The sequence below is a fragment of the Ooceraea biroi genome, chromosome 1 (assembly GCF_003672135.1).
Source record: "Ooceraea biroi isolate clonal line C1 chromosome 1, Obir_v5.4, whole genome shotgun sequence".
In the NCBI taxonomy this organism is placed as follows: domain Eukaryota; kingdom Metazoa; phylum Arthropoda; class Insecta; order Hymenoptera; family Formicidae; genus Ooceraea; species Ooceraea biroi.
This window is the reverse complement of record NC_039506.1, coordinates 10,717,334-10,733,427: the sequence shown is the minus strand read 5'-3', so window position 1 is coordinate 10,733,427 and position 16,094 is coordinate 10,717,334. Positions and strand designations below refer to the sequence as shown.

The following is a 16,094-nucleotide window of genomic DNA, read 5'->3' as shown; positions in this document are numbered from 1 at the left end:
ATTCCCGCGATTATGATCCTCGGGCATTTTCGAAGCCCGACTTTCCCTTAATTAAAATGTCAGTCAACGCAAGCAAATGGAATGTATTTATTTGTCCGATTAATGGTCAGATGATAGTAACGCACGGCGGCTGGTTCGTTAGGGGATTCAATGTTTTATTGTAGCAAAAAAGAGGGTGGGTTTCGTGGCCGCGCGTGTGTGCCGAAGCTGCCGCGAAATCCGTAGATAGCGGTAAACTTTTCCCTCGCGGCGCTCTTCCAGATTAAAACGCGTTTTTCTCTCTCTCTCCCCCCCCCTCCCCCACCCCTTGTTCTGGCGTACTCTGGCCAGATCTGCGAAAATAGAGTTATTCCATCGTAAAAATAACTCACCGCGCGTTCACGTCACGATTACAAAGGTCCTCGACCCCGGGCCACGAGTATTTGGAAGCCGATTACGAGTGTGTGCCAGGTTTCCGCATGACGTCCCCCACGAGCCGATTAGTCTGCAGGAGTCGTCAGTGGGTGGGACAGGTGCCAAAGTGCGAGATCAAGCAAAACCCGAACGGGGTATGCGCCGAGGCATCCTGCGAGCACGTTTGCAACGAAATTAACGGGCGTCCCGTCTGCTCCTGCTACAAGGGATACAGATTGGATGGCCGCAAATGCGTTGGTGAGCACGATTTTGCCGTGCGGCTAATTTCCGGGTTTTCCGCTCGCAAGCAGCGAATCTCCACGCAGAACATGAATTTTTATTTTTCTCGGCTCGATTCTTGGACGAATCCGCACGCATATTTAATTGCAATTTAATTTCCATATTTCGAATCGGTCTTTTTATTTTGCTTTTGTTTTAATTCTGTTTTCTTTATGACTCGCTGGAATTTATTAGGATTTAACTGGCCCCGGTACGGTAATTACGCTTTGCAAATATTGACAATATATTCGCGTGGTTAATCGCAGTTCTGCGTGGTAGAATCGTCGTTAGCAGCAGCAGCAGCAGTAATAGCACATTAAACAATTACGCGTCATTTATCGTGCAGACATCAACGAGTGTCTGTTGAACAACGGGCACGGTCCTTGCCAGGACACCTGTCGAAATCGCGTAGGAGGCTACGAGTGTTCTTGTGACAGTCTGGTAGGTACATCACTGGCCGCTGACAATCACACGTGCGAACACGACAAGCATATTGGCCCGTGCAGCGTTAACAACGCCGGCTGCTCTCATACGTGTCTGTCCACGATGGGCCGTGTGTTTTGCCTGTGTCCTGACGGCTTCATGCTGGAGGATGACTGGAAGACTTGCCAAGGCGAGTTACTTGATCCGATCATTTAAAAAATTTTGCTTGTTTGTTAACGAGAATAGTTGAAATTTTAATCAGAACTTGACACGAAGCGTGCTATAAATTTTGAAAACTATCCTCGTGTGTAATATAATTTTCAGGTTTTCTTTTCTGAATTCTCGACGATTCCGTGAAAATATAATTTAACTTTCTTACATAATATCGACGGTATTTTACATTTATGTGACTGATACGAATTTTTATAATAAATCTGTGCATACAGTATACGTTGACGCATTCAGCTTACGTATTTTTCAAATTCTGATTAAAATTCTTATAAAATATACGTCCGGATTTTTACACCGGGAAACGGTGAGACGTTTGACAAATGACAGTCATCTTGCCGGTAGATGTGAACGAGTGCTCGGTGCCGGATCTTCAGACGGAGTTGTGTCGCTTCGGGTGCATTAATACTCCAGGCTCTTATCGATGCGCCGAACCCATGGAGCTGAAGGATCAACCGGTTCTGGACAGCCTGTCTATCACTTGCTTGCCGGGTTACGAACAGACACCCCACGGGACGTGCATCGGTAAGTCGGATAATACAAAATTCACTTCTCACTTTCGAGAGCAAAATGACGATCATCCTGGCTCCAGGTTCGCTAACGTGTTAATTTGTGCGATAATTAATTACGCAATTACGTCCTACAACAATTCGACAATCCAGTAGAAATAGGGAGAAGAGATGCTTACTGCATTGTAAAAGCGATCGACAACGGCGATGCTAACTTTGCAATAATTTTGAATTCCTTGTATCTTGTTCCCGGCTTTAAAGACTGTTGTTAGAGAAACGCCGGGTTGCGAACGAGATTCCAGCACCTGTCTCACATCAGAATGTATCTTCGAACTCATTGTCAGGCAACGCAAGTGTGCGCTCAAATTACAGCGCGTGGGTGAATCCAGTTTGCAAATTTGCACGTGTTAGTACGGCTGCTTAAGTCAAGTTAAGTTAATAAGTTCCTGTTAATAAGCCTGGAGTATCTATCGCGTTACTGTTAGGACTGGAGATGCGATCTTCTGCGACATGTACCCGGAAACTTTGCCAGGAACGCCTTCACGTGAGACTCTGCTTTATCTTTATTTTCTTAAAGTAAGTCGGACAGATAAATGATTTATATCAATGTTAGGAACTTTGGCTGCTTATTTCTCTCATACTGTACATTTTGTTTACGACTTTCATCTTTCTCCATCTTCTATTTTTGAGAATTTTTAAAATTTCGTATCTTCCACGGCTTCATCATCGTGAAGTCGATTTAATCAGTGATCGATACCGATCACCGTAATATCCTCCGTCTTCCTTCGCGCGAAATTCGCGTTAACGCGCGCGCCGTTTAAAATCCCTCGACCGTGAACGTCTTGGACAATTCTCTCGTGCGATTCCCACGAAAGTGCGCGGCAGCTTTAGCATTTCCTTCGAGGAAATCCGAGTTGCCTCTCGCTCCTTTTTCCGGCGGCGGTGAGCAAAGACGATACCTATATCACCACCACCGGCTGCTTCCAGATAGAGAGAGCCTTTTCTTTCGCGCCAATCGCGCATTCCTCGGGAGAGTAACCCTCTTAGAAGTCTCCCGCGAGTTTCTCCACCCCCGCCCGTCAATACCCCCGTCGAATATCTCGAAGACTCCGTGTGCCGTTTGCACAAATGCGGTCTGCTGCAATCCGTTTCGCTGATGCGTACAGACGCACCGCTTTTTATCCGCATTTTGTACGTGCTCTCGTGTCTTTCATTTGCACATTTCATTTGCCACAATAATACGCAAATCCTTCATGCACGTATGTAGATGTTCAGAATCTGACGTAGGACCCGCCAAGGATGCTTTGAATAATAACAATTTCGGTAATAATAATATCGTCCCATAATGTCTGGTTTTGCATACCTAAGGTACTCATAGTTCATTTTCAAGTATGAAATTAAGAGGCTCTTACGCTTTTATGAGACACTGTCAAGCACATTTTCTCCCGAGTGTCGGTGACCGTTGAAAATTTAAACAAGGGATCTTCGCCGGAGCTCCTCTTCTCCGATACGGCTCGCATTGTCGACATCCTGGAGCTCGTAACCGGCATTCCAATCTCGCGGGGCGTAAATCCTTCAATTACAATTGATGCGGTAGTGAGAATACCGACAAGAACATTACAGCCCGGTTGATGCAACGCTACAGGCGTAGCTGTAGTTCGCGCTTGCGGATCTTATTCCACGGAAATTCAATCCATTTCCGTCTCCTTTTTCCTCGCAAGCTTTACGGTCGTTAAATAGCGCGGAAATTTTACGTGGACCGCATTCCGCCGTGAATTTGGCATTGCCAAATGGTTGCAGCGAGCCGGAAGTGCATGTGTGCGCGCGCGCCCAGGATACAAAAGCCTTCGACTATTCGCGAGCGATGCAGAATATCGTTTTAAACAAAGGATCTTAAGCTCTCTTTAAAATTGGTCGCGAGATCCGTGCCCCGAGGCTTCAATAGATAAGGAAGAAGAACGGGAGAGGATGAAGGGAACACAGCGTGCAGCCGAACGAATCCGCGAAGCGTTAACATTCGCGAGGATCCTGGTACTTCTACATCAAAGCGAAATTCTAATTTTGCATTGCAAAGACCCGTGCGCGCGCGGGCGCGTTTTGTCCCAGTCGAGAGTGGACTATCGCGTTGATCTTACAATCTCCGGTGCAGTCCGGGCTTGAAAAGAACGGCCGAGATGTCGGTTGAGAGGATGCGGCCTTTCTGTACGGGTGGATTTCTGGGTAGACCCGGGGCGCCGATGAAAGAAAGAAATTTTCACTCAGCGTTCTCGGCGCGAGCCGGCTCCTCGAAACAGCCGATTTTCTCCCGGCGCGGCGCGGCGACGCGGCAGGAAATTCCCGCGGTGAAGTAATGCGTCGCATTCTTCTCGAGCGAATAAATAATCTCCGTCTTTATGCTTGCATTTCTCACGGGAGAATTTTTATTAAAACATTCATTACGCAGCGTAAAATACACGGGCGAAAATATGAATGAAACGAGGAAGCTTCGAGAAATAAAAAGACTGCTAAGGCTTTTTGTGCGGCAGTAAAATTTAATGTCAGCCTCGTCGGCAAGAAGTTACGTCCGTTTCTACGAAGTATCTTAAAAATCTCAGTCTCTAATTAATTATCAACGGAAAGGGAAGATATAAAATATATATTATATATATATAAGATGCAGACTAATTTAAAATTCGTTGAAGAATTCCCTGAGGAAACTGATTGTGCTCGTGGGATTGCAAGACACCCGGTGTACTTCTGTGCAGATTTATACGCCGCGAAAGCAGCGAAAGTCGAGTGCTCTCGGCTATCATTGAGAGTGCTCGGGGGCAAAATAGCGACTTGGCCACTTCGGTCAATTTAACGTAATCTCGCCGACGATTGAAAGACAAATCGGAGGCCAAAGAACGCGGGATCGCCGGTGAAGAAGCTATTACGCGCGCGAATGAAAGAAGCCTTGTATAACGGCCAGCGTGATATAGCGATCAGTCTGGTCGTTAAAAGGCAGATAATCCGAAGCTCTCGACATGAATGCACGTTGAAGTTGGTCTTGAATCAGAGATAACATGTCTATCAAATTATTTATAGTCTCCTAATCGATTGCCCTGTGGCGACTGTCTGCCCAACCACTTTCAAATGAGGAACGATTAAGCTCGGCACTAATAATTACGAAGATTTCTATTTCGACGGTCTCTCTCTCGGTTAATTGATGTGATAATGCATATAATTTATATTTCAAGTTGAAATTATTTTAATGAGATCCGTTGAGACCGTTCAGACTCTCTATTTATTTTTCAAATAATCGCGTAATACCATAATGAGATTCCTCTCTGCACAGAAAAATTTATCAAATCGTGTATTTAAATCTACATTTCCATGTCCAATCTCTTCCCTCCTCTCTTCTTTTCCTTCTTCTCCCCTATATTTTTGACATTTTTATGTGGAATTTAAATCTATAAATCTATAAATGTGTCTGCTTGTGCATGTGTTCAGATATCAATGAGTGTGCGGTTGACAACGGCTGGTGTGCGGAAGTGTGCGAGAACACAGACGGAAGTTTCTTCTGCGCCTGCGACGGGGATGAGAAAGTCCTGTCATCCGACGGGAAATCCTGCGTAGGTACGTGCTGCTCCTTGACAAATCACTTTCCACGCCACGTTCATTTCGCGCCGGGGATGTTGTCATGCGCGGTATGATGATCGAACGGTAAACAGGGTACACAAGGTGTCCGAGATTTTTCGTACTTCTCTCCCAGAGACAATCTGACAATCTGAATCCGACTTCCTTAAACGAGTGTTTTATGTGCCTATCACCTTATCCGCCTTAATGTTTCATTTCGTGCAACCTTGTCAATCATTCGCGACGTTATTCGCAAAAATGACATTACACGCGGAGCCGTCACGTGGAAAAGACTTCCATTTCGACTGTGTCAGTCCAGACAGGTCTTTCCTCGTGTCGCCATTGACATACTTTATGTACATACATTGTGCTTGACGTGCAGAAATCGTCACGGCTGACGTGGCCGACATAATGCCGCGTCAATGTGGAGGATCCTGCTCTAAGCACGCGCGCACATAGATTACGGAACCGGAGTCCGCGAGGGTTTATGAGCCATACATGAATGCTGGATTCGCATTCGTGCACACTGTTGGTACAAGTCAGGTGTGCACGTGTAACGCACGAGCACGGTGAATAGCTGCCCTCCACCGAACAGCTACTAAATCCATCATCATTTCTGTGTTCTCATGTGAAATATAATGATCGACCGCTGCGAAGAAAAAGTTCTTTTATTTTTAAATTTATCAGACATATCGGGATAATTCAATTTTAATTCAGCAAGTAGACCTCTGCAGCATATTCTCTCCTAAAAGATACCTTTAACTGGTGATTATAAGTAGCATTCTTCGCGCTACTTTGTGACACATTGTAATTTTGGATTTTGTGTTCTTTATTTCGAATATAAATAGTATTGTGCTGCGAAGAAAAAGTTCTTTTATTTTTAAATTTATCAGACATATCGGGATAATTCAATTTTAATTCAGCAAGTAGACCTCTGAAGCATATTCTCTTCTAACAAGCAACACTACCCAAGTGCCACACGCCGATTTTAATAAGCTTTGAATATGTTGTTGTCTAGGTCAAAATATGCGACACATATTTTTTTATACGGGCTCGTATCGCTATTAAGGAAGTGAAACACCCTCTTGAAAAAAATCGGTTTTTATATTTCTTAGCGAATACCGTGGAAACAATAAAAAATATAAAAAAAAGTTTCAAGTAAAAGTTTTATGGCTTCTAATATACTTCATAACAGTGCAATTAGATTTTTCGAAATCCCTCCCCCCCCAAAATTTTTCAAAAATTTTTAAATTTATCTTTCAATAAAACTTAAAGCATATTTAATGTCAAATTCAACCATGTATGATAAAGTCATATTCAGAAAACGCATTTTTCAAAAAAAGCTAAAAGTACCTCTATATCGCTATATACGCGCCCCACCTGTATTTGCGTTTTTAATACGCTAGTTACTTTTGGCGACAGTTTTTTCGCAATCTTACAGAGATAACAATGAAGTCGGGAGATTACTTTTAATAAACAAAATAAGTTAGGTTCTCACTCTCTGCCGGACCCAGAAATGGTCAACGTGAAACTGGCAAGAAATTTTCACTTTTTTAAAAACTTTGTCAATATTAAAAAATTTTTTTTTTTAATTTAAAAATTTATAATAAATTTATAATAATTTATAATAATATGTTTATAATAAAAATTAAAAAAAATTTTTTAATATTGAAAAAGTTTTTAAAAAAGTGCAGTTTCACGTTGACCATTTCTGGGTCCGGCAGAGAGTGAGAACCTAACTTATTTTGTTTATTAAAAGTAATCTCCCGACTTCATTGTTATCTCTGTAAAATTGCGAAAAAACTGTCGCCAAAAGTAACTAGCGTATTAAAAACGCAAATACAGGTGGGGCGCGTATATAGCGATATAGAGGTACTTTTAGCTTTTTTTTGAAAAATGCGTTTTCAGAATATGACTTTATCATATATGGTTGAATTTAACATTAAATATGCTTTAAGTTTTATTGAAAGATAAATTTAAAAATTTTTGAAAAATTTTGGGGGGGGGAGGGATTTCGAAAAATCTAATTGCACTGTTATGAAGTATATTAGAAGCCATAAAACTTTTACTTGAAACTTTTTTTTATATTTTTTATTGTTTCCACGGTATTCGCTAAGAAATATAAAAACCGATTTTTTTCAAGAGAGTGTTTCACCCCTTTAATAGCGATACGGGCCCGTATAAAAAAATACGTGTCTCATATTTTGACCTAGACAACAACATATTCAAAGCTTATCAAAATCGGCGTGTGGCACTTGGGTAGTGTTGCTTGTAAGATAAAAAGATACTTTTAATCGGCGAAGACAGCTTTCGCGCTACTTTGTGACGCATTATAATTTTGGATTTCGTGTCGTTTGTTTCAGATATAAATAGTATCGCGTGTGCACCGCTAAATCCGGTAGGTCGTGGTTATTTTATCTGTTCTCGATTAACCGCGCCTAGACCATGGCACAGCCGGCGAAAAATGACCAATCGACCCGGCACAAGATGCTCTCTGAAGTGTCCTCCTGGCTTCCAGCTTCGTGGCGAGTACGAATTGACCTGTCGATCTGATGGCACCTGGGATGGATCACAGCACGGAAAATGCGTTAGTGAGTACAGAGTCTTTCTGCAGGACATACCGTCGATTCCGATGAAAAAAAAAACGCTTCCGTTCTATTAGTTTGTTCCTTTTCTCCACCATTCAGTCGCATTAGCCACTTGGAATAATTCAGTCCCTGGAACAGAATATCAATCTTAATTTTATAATAATTATTAATACATCAAAATGACATAAAATGTAATCAAATTAAACTTTAATTTTAATTTTAATATTAATCTTAATTAGCACATACATGAGTTGGACATATTAATTAATTAAATATGTCCAACTCAATACACGTATGCGTGGCACGAGCTTTTTGAATAAATTGAAGGATCAATTATTACGTGTTGCCGAAGAGAGGCAGCGAAATAGTTTTGCACCTTCTCGTGGCTTCGTGCGAAACATTGCGAGAAAATCGCGTGCTCTTTACGACACAGGATACAACAAGCCCCGATTGGAGTGTCCAAAGGATGTCGTAGCCGAGTTACCGCCCGGCAGGGACGAGGCGTTCGTGACCTTCGATCAGCCGGTGACAGATCTCGATTGGTTCCGATACGTGCGGTCGAAGCCCTCCTGGGGCACGCGGCTCGAGGCCAACCTGAAGCCCGGCGTGCACGAGATCACGTTTTCCGCGAGACACCCGGTATCGAAGAAGCAAGCCAGCTGCGTACTGCGCATTACCGTCAAAGGTAATTAATCTGCGCGGATGCGTTGTAGCGATGTATCGCGAATAAACCCGCTAACGATGATTCTCGTGCGAGCGCTCGTGATAATGACAGTTCCCTCTAACATGCGGAAATAGCAATTATTAATTGGTAATTATGCAATATTAGGGCCGTGACTCTACCGCACACACGTTTCCGGAATTAATTTATTGCCTTTTGTCCGATATCGTATTGTTGCTAATGCAAAAAGGATCGGTCAAATCTCTGATCTCAATAATAACGCGGACCATTACACACCGGCGCGTTACACATGGATATAATTAGTACAATAGCGTCACATATTTAATGTATTCAAAATTCCAATTTCCGGCCGTAAACAGATGTTACAAGGAAACTCGCGAGCGGTAATACATATATTAGTTTACGTTACATACGAAATATTAGCTTTCTAAAAACGTGTTTGCGTTCAGTCATTCCTCGGTAATCCACACACGCCCGCGCATTAATTAATCCGGACTATGGAGAGATTGCAGTCTGCGCGGGAAGTACTAGATAAACGTCTCTCAAATCCTGTAAATCTTGATTAATAACGGATAGAGAGACGGAGGATAGCACGTAGGTGCTCGCTAATTCCATCGGAAGAACATACGTTAAATAAGCTGCACGGACAGAACGGAAGAGCCGTGCATCATTCAGCTACCGTGAGCTGTGTAGCTCGATGATTAACGAGATTGAAATGTTCGATCGTCTACATTTTGTAATGGATGCTGGGTTCAGGGGTGAGAAAGATACTTGTGACGGATGTGACGTATATTCGACTGGAGAGCAAAATAGCAACGAGTAGCAAATTGTCGCCACATGAATGAAAGTCGTATCAAAAGTTTCCCTTCTGTTAAGGAAGGAGACGGTGTCGATTCTTTAAAAATGCGTCTTAAAGAATATTACGTCTCTCTCTCCTCGTCATCCCCCGTTCACCCCCGATGCGTCTCTTGCCGGAACGTGAGCGAAATACCGTGCAGCGGTGCACTCCACCGCGAGTTAAATCCTTATATGATTTCGAGTACAGTTGCGACTTATTTCCTGGCAGAGCTAGTGAGTTATTACCTTGACATTCACGGAAGACACGCCGCTTGCCTTGCTTTCCGGGGCGGATTTCTGATTCAACTGCGCATCAACATTTGAAATCAAGACGTTACGAAAAGAATGTATTATAATTTGTTTTAATATAAATGATACGATTATTGTGAAAAATATGTACATAAAATTTTAATAATATAAGATTATTAAGTGAAATAGGAGCTATGCTCATGAAATGAAAAAATTTGAAAAAATTTCGAAGAAAGAATAAAATTGATTAAGAGAAGTAAATTTAATTGAATTTCGACAGTTGAACTACTGCGAATATTGACGAATATTACGAACATTAAATTAACACTCACGCTTTATCTGCGGAATATATTTCAAGAGATCAATTTCTGGCGAGTTTCCGCGGCGGAAATGCGATTAAATATAAATGGGTCTAAATAAGTCTTTTGAAGTGATTTAACGCGCTTCTAGATATATTCGGCGCGAGCTCGTTTGACCGGATAGCATTTGAAGATTGCTTGGTGCCCCGCGAAAATTCTCGTAAGAGTACAGCCCTCATTTGTGTCTAAAAGCAAGTTGACGAAACTAATTTAATGCAAACTCCAGCTTCATCACTGACACTTGAGCCAACGAGTTTTCTCCGAGGACGTTGGCCTGATTTTGCGGGCAAGTCAGTGTGCGACTCTCTCGAGTTGCTGTATTTCTTTCTCGCGTACAACGAGAGCGGCCAACTTGGCGCGTGAATAAGCTCTCCCTGGCCAACGCTTACAGCGAGACGATCATATTATACGTATACCCTTTTTCTGCAGAATATCATAAAGACGTAATCTTCCCCATCGTCCATTCATCCGGATAAAGGATACATCTTATCCTGGGGAAAACTGAAATTAATTAGTTCCCCCCTGGAAAGTTCCTCGAACACGGCACGACGATGTCGCGAGCCGCGTTAAGCGAGTTTCAACGTTCGCTCGAGTCTGTTTCGCAATTTCGCGTTCACGTTCGCGAATGCCAAGTTGCCGATTCATCATTCGACGACGACGGCGCGGAAATCGAACTTTCTGCCGTCGTCGATTCGACCCCCGACGAGTTTTTCTCACGGCCTGCAATTTCCTCGCTCAATGACGCGAGCGCGACAAAACGAGCACGACGGCATTGCTATTACTACAATTTGCTAATCTCGAACTTTCGTCCAGGCGGCGAGGCGCCGAAAGTCAAAGATTGCCCGAACGACATCGAGATAGTCGGCAGGAACGGCACGGCGATCACCTGGACGGAGCCGACTTTCACGGACAACGTGAAGGTGACGCGAATCAGTAATAACGAGGTAAGATTTATTTCTGAAATTTCTGCTGATCGCGTACGCGCGCGCCGATCGGAATGCATAATTTTCCGCGCGTCAAAGCAAAGCGACGAGCGGAATTTTAACGACGTCGCAACGCGGGATCAAACGGCCGTAATTGGTACTATGGTATACGAATTATTAAATTGACGATTACGCAATTAGCCGATCATCGACGTTACTCGATACGCGCGATTTTATATCCCTAAACATTGAACGGCTAACGTTACGGGCGAAAAATTGATTGATAATCAAATCCGTTAGCTAGTTTATGCATAACGCATCACAAAAGTGCGCTGGGCACGTACAGTGTCGAGTTCGATATGCATTCCAGTAATACGTATCGCATTACCCGTGCGCCTAATAATTGCATGTACTGCGCACGATTAGATGGAACGCGATTTTCAGTAATCATCAATATTTCACAAGCGCGGAAATACACGTTACATCAGCGATAACGTCCGACATCGAGCAGCATCGAGATTCGGCGGCCGGCCGTTTCACAAATATGTGAAAGCCCTCTCTGGTAAAACGTAAGCGCGATAAAATCGACTCTCGATGAATAAATCACCGCAAATAACGCGTTACGATTAACGATAGATGCGATACGACGCGCGCGCTCTTAAGCCTCCCTCCCTGCGGTGAAATCGCGGCGCGCCGATTATTAATTAATTGATCCGATATCTGAAATTAACGCGCGACCGAAATTCAGCACACATATTATTAGCGGCATTAATTAACTTATTTGTCAACGCGCGAATCAAGTCGTCGCGCAAATCCGCGCGTACTCCGATATCCCGTAATTTATTCCGGAACTACCGCGCTTTGATAAATCATGCTAATTTTTCGGGCTGTAACACGGATTGTAGAGCAGGGAACGGGGTGAGTTTAAACTGATTTTTCTGGCCGGCATTCTGGGGATTCGTATGCGCGAGTCCGTTCACGAGCTCACCGTAAAATTAGTCGACTGTCCGGTCTTTCACCGCGAGAATGCGTATTTTCTGTGGAAAATAGAAGAGCATCGCTATTCGCGGCTAGTTTAACTTAGCCGGAGGTGATTTTCGAGTCTGCCAGCCAGGAATTTTGCGTGGCGATTTATCCCCTTATCGTCGCGCGATCGCGAAATCCGCGATATCCTCTCGATTTCTCTGGCGCAGAGCCCGGGACATCGTTTCGACATCGGCGGCCACAGGATCGAGTACGAGGCGAGCGACGACGCCGGCTGGTCGAGCAAGTGTATTTTCACCATGGTCCTTCGTCGGCAGTGAGCTTCCGGGATCGCTCGAGGAGGGATCCGCAAGGAAACAGACTGTGCTATGTTTCCACAGAAGAGACAGCGAGGAAGAGCGGCACGGAAGAATAACGACAAGGTAATATAAATGTAAATGTTCCTCGGGGATCGAGCTGGCACGGGGGTGCAGCCTGCACCCTCTTACGTAGGCCCGGTAATGGATTCCGTTTTGTCCGGCAGGTTGCACGTGGAAAACACGAGAAAAAGAATAATCCGTTCATGATATCCGTTCACGCATGCACGCGTGCTTCCAACTGCCAGCAACCCTCGTCTCCCGCGTGGCGACACGCCTAATTAACTTTTAGGGCGCATAATTCTAACTACTCGCGATAAAATTACACGCGACACAACGACGATCAACTCGTCGCTCGCAATCTTCTTCGATCGGCGTAACTTGACGATAGCTTAGTGGCGTTATAACGCCGTGATGAAAAGCGTTACCGTGAATTTTACATGTCAAATATTTTATGCGAGAGAGAGGGTAGCGCACGGATTTTTCATTCTCGGAGAGAAACGGGGGTTTCAGCAATTTGTATAATTTACGTTTTCGTAACCGTTTTCCGTAGAGGAGGCGCGCGTAATGTAAAGTCCTCGTGAAATCGGCAACGCGCGCGAAGTCGAATTACCAATTTGCGGATCGCCACGCGGATATTACGCTCCCATTTTCCCTCGTGATTAACGTCGATACAATTTTTATCACAATCATGACGATGTAGCACGGTGCATAATGCAACCGCAATACGGGATTGCGGACGGAGAATCGCATTATCGATTCCCGTTCGCCCAACAGTTAAACAATCGAATTAACGGGCGCTCGTCGTGTCGCTCGCCAATACCATGCGTATCCTCGATGCGCACCCCCCATCACCGACGACGTGACGCTCGAGTATCTCGAGATGCTCGTGCAGGTGACGATGTGGAATTGCTTCGAAGACACGCCGACACCGGGATCCTTTCCCGGATAAGATTCTCGGCCGAGTCTATTCGCTGACGAGCCTGCCAGACAATGGAAAGCACATCGCGTGTCTGAATCTCACACACGAGCGTCGATATTCTCTAAGCAAACTGACATGGAATCTGACGCGATGTCACACCGCATAAGCCATCGCGGTTTACGGCGATAACATTAATGTAGAGAACTAGAGAGAGAGAGAGAGAGAGAGAGAGAACTGCAAATGTTATTACCGCTTTACCAGCAGTTTAGAAATTGCATCTTACAAAGTAAGATAATAACTGACATCCTTTCATAATTTCTTACAAAAATATTCACCATCTTTTTTTTATTATTTTGTATTAATTAATAATTCTTCTTTTAATCTTTCGGTGCATTTCAAGAGCTTGGGAAGCTTAGGCTTGCCCATACCTTCAGCTTTCTTTGCATTATTCGAGATCTAGGAAAAGTAGACTAGTCCTTCGTGCTTGTTTGCTCGCAATATATGCTACTTTATCTTATACTAAAATATTTTCTCCTTATCGTTCCTCTAGAATGTAAAAATGTAAAACATATAACGGTATATATATGGACTTTCGAGGCCGGTGTATGAAGTGTAACGATAGAGAAAAAAACAATTTGCACCGGAGAATTAATAAAAATAATGGAATCAGTGACGCTTTCGACTTAAAATGTACAAAACGGTTCCGATTACTTTGCTTTACGTCAGATGACAACTGACAACTCCTCGAGGCGCAATCCTTGCGAGATTCGCAAGAGGCGAAAAGCAATTTGCATAAAATAGTAAAAGTAGCGAAGCAATAGATCGCAGTACGCGATTGGCGCAACGGATAATCAACCGCGGTCTAATTGGAGTGCCATTCCATCACGAGAAAACCAGATACGCGCGGCTAACGCGGGGCTTTTCTTCGTCGCGTTTGAAGCGCATCGATTCCAAGATGCCGTCGGCATCCTCGTTACAAAGGATCTCTAGTTATTGTGTGCTCGGGGGCGCAAAACTACAGCAGGGTTTTCGGAAAACGGAGGGGTATTCGTCCCCGCAACGCGCGCGCATTCTCATTAGTACGCGGCCGCACGAATCAACAACGTTCGCGCGCTGATTAATTAATAACGCTCGTCGCAAACCGATAGCCGATCCGGGTGCATTTAATAACCGCGGCCTTCGATGCGGTTTCGCGTCTCGATAAACGGCATAATCGGAAATATGTTGCGCGGTGTAACGGAGAAAAGCGAACCGCCGTGAAACGAGCTCGAGCACGCACCGAGCGTAACTTTGCGCGTCGCGAATAAAGATTCCGGCAATTGAACGGTCGAGGAAATAACTATGTGGTCTCTGCGCGGCGATTTAATCCTCCTGGAGCTAGCGTTTCTCAAAAATCCCGCTCTAGTTTCGCGCGCAAAGTTATTCCCCTCGAAGGGCCGCTTGATCCTAGTAGATGAGAGACAGATGGGTTCCCCGTTTGCTATTTATTGAAATTCCTCTATACGTCACTCTCGCATATCATCGTTAACGATAACGATCGAGATTGTCATTATATGATATTATTATGGATGTATAAAATTTATGTATTAAATATACGTGTATACATACACAGCGTATGTATATTACAAAATCCGTCGGAAACTCCGCGCGAGCCGAGATGGTAGCCGCGAGTATGAGACTATTCTCGTTGTTATTCTTAATGATCGTGTAAGGAAAATGAGTTTACGTTTATGATAAATGATGTCACACTTGCAAAAAATTACTGATATCGACCTATAATTAAAATAACGTAATAAAATAATTAATCGCTACCATGTCGGTTTGCTCGGACTGTTGTTTGATTTCGCCCTTCTTCAAAGTATTGTTACATCTACGAGAGTAGTTTGTTTCATTTCCGTTAACTTACCGACTTATTTATTCCGAAAATAACTATCCTATCGCGATATTAAGGCACGAAAAATTAAAAAAACCTTGAAAAATCTTGGAAATATATAAAAATTTCGGAAGACGCAGCGAGCATATACCATGTACAGGGTGGGGCAATAACTATTACCACCTTAAATATCTTCTAATTTATAAGGTCCAGAGGAAAATTTATGTAATCAAAATGATACGGTACGAAGGGGGCTAACATATGGAGATAATAATTTTTGTCCTGGTGGAGGCGCTTCAAAGATATCAAGGTCACCTTCATTTTTTTTAATAGGTTCGGTATGTTTTTTTCCATAATTTTATAGAGGAGCTTAAAACAAGTACGGAACTCATGACACAAAATTATTGAACAAGATTAAATGTAAATGAAAACGATAAAAAATACATTTTTATATTAAATGAAATTTACGTTTAAAAGATGTACGAAATGACGCTTTATTAGTATGTTTTGTCGGAATGTTTTGATTTTGACATTCCTCATAAATGAGGATCAACTTGTTCTTCAAACGGATTTCATACATCGATGAAAATAAATAGGATTTTAAATGTTCGACGCGAAGGCTGAGTGCGATTAGGATATCGTTCAGCATATAAATTTTGCGCTCTCACTGAATTTTTTTGACATTCTCCATAAATGAGATCATTCTCCATTATGTCGACTTGTTCTTCAAATGAATACATCTTGCATGATTGACTTATCTATCGATACTACTTTTTATGTTTATCTTATCCTGTGAACTTATTAAGATGGCCTTCAAAGGGTCTTTGTTTTCATTGAAATAAGTTTACGTCACTATTTATTTTCATCGATGTATCCGTTTGAAGAACAAGTT

At 43.1% G+C, this 16,094-nt stretch overlaps 1 protein-coding gene across 3 annotated transcripts in view; it reads left to right on the top strand.

Moving 5' to 3' along the window:
- LOC105286726 overlaps nucleotides 1–16,094 on the top strand; it is a 35,335-nt gene that overhangs the window by 8,860 nt on the left and 10,381 nt on the right. Inside the window, exons 5-13 of one of the 3 annotated variants that reach the window (XR_895304.3) lie at nucleotides 398–651; nucleotides 1,019–1,285; nucleotides 1,669–1,848; nucleotides 5,304–5,429; nucleotides 7,793–8,020; nucleotides 8,451–8,702; nucleotides 10,958–11,088; nucleotides 12,261–12,473; nucleotides 12,575–14,920. Coding sequence is in view for 1 of the 3 variants with exons in the window: in XM_011351876.3 (XP_011350178.1) it covers nucleotides 398–651; nucleotides 1,019–1,285; nucleotides 1,669–1,848; nucleotides 5,304–5,429; nucleotides 7,793–8,020; nucleotides 8,451–8,702; nucleotides 10,958–11,088; nucleotides 12,261–12,371 (1,549 nt within the window). In the remaining 2 variants the exon portion in view is untranslated. Of the gene's footprint in view, nucleotides 1–397; nucleotides 652–1,018; nucleotides 1,286–1,668; nucleotides 1,849–5,303; nucleotides 5,430–7,792; nucleotides 8,021–8,450; nucleotides 8,703–10,957; nucleotides 11,089–12,260; nucleotides 14,921–16,094 lie in introns of those variants that run through there. The other 2 variants (XR_895305.3, XM_011351876.3) reach the window with 2 other exon arrangements.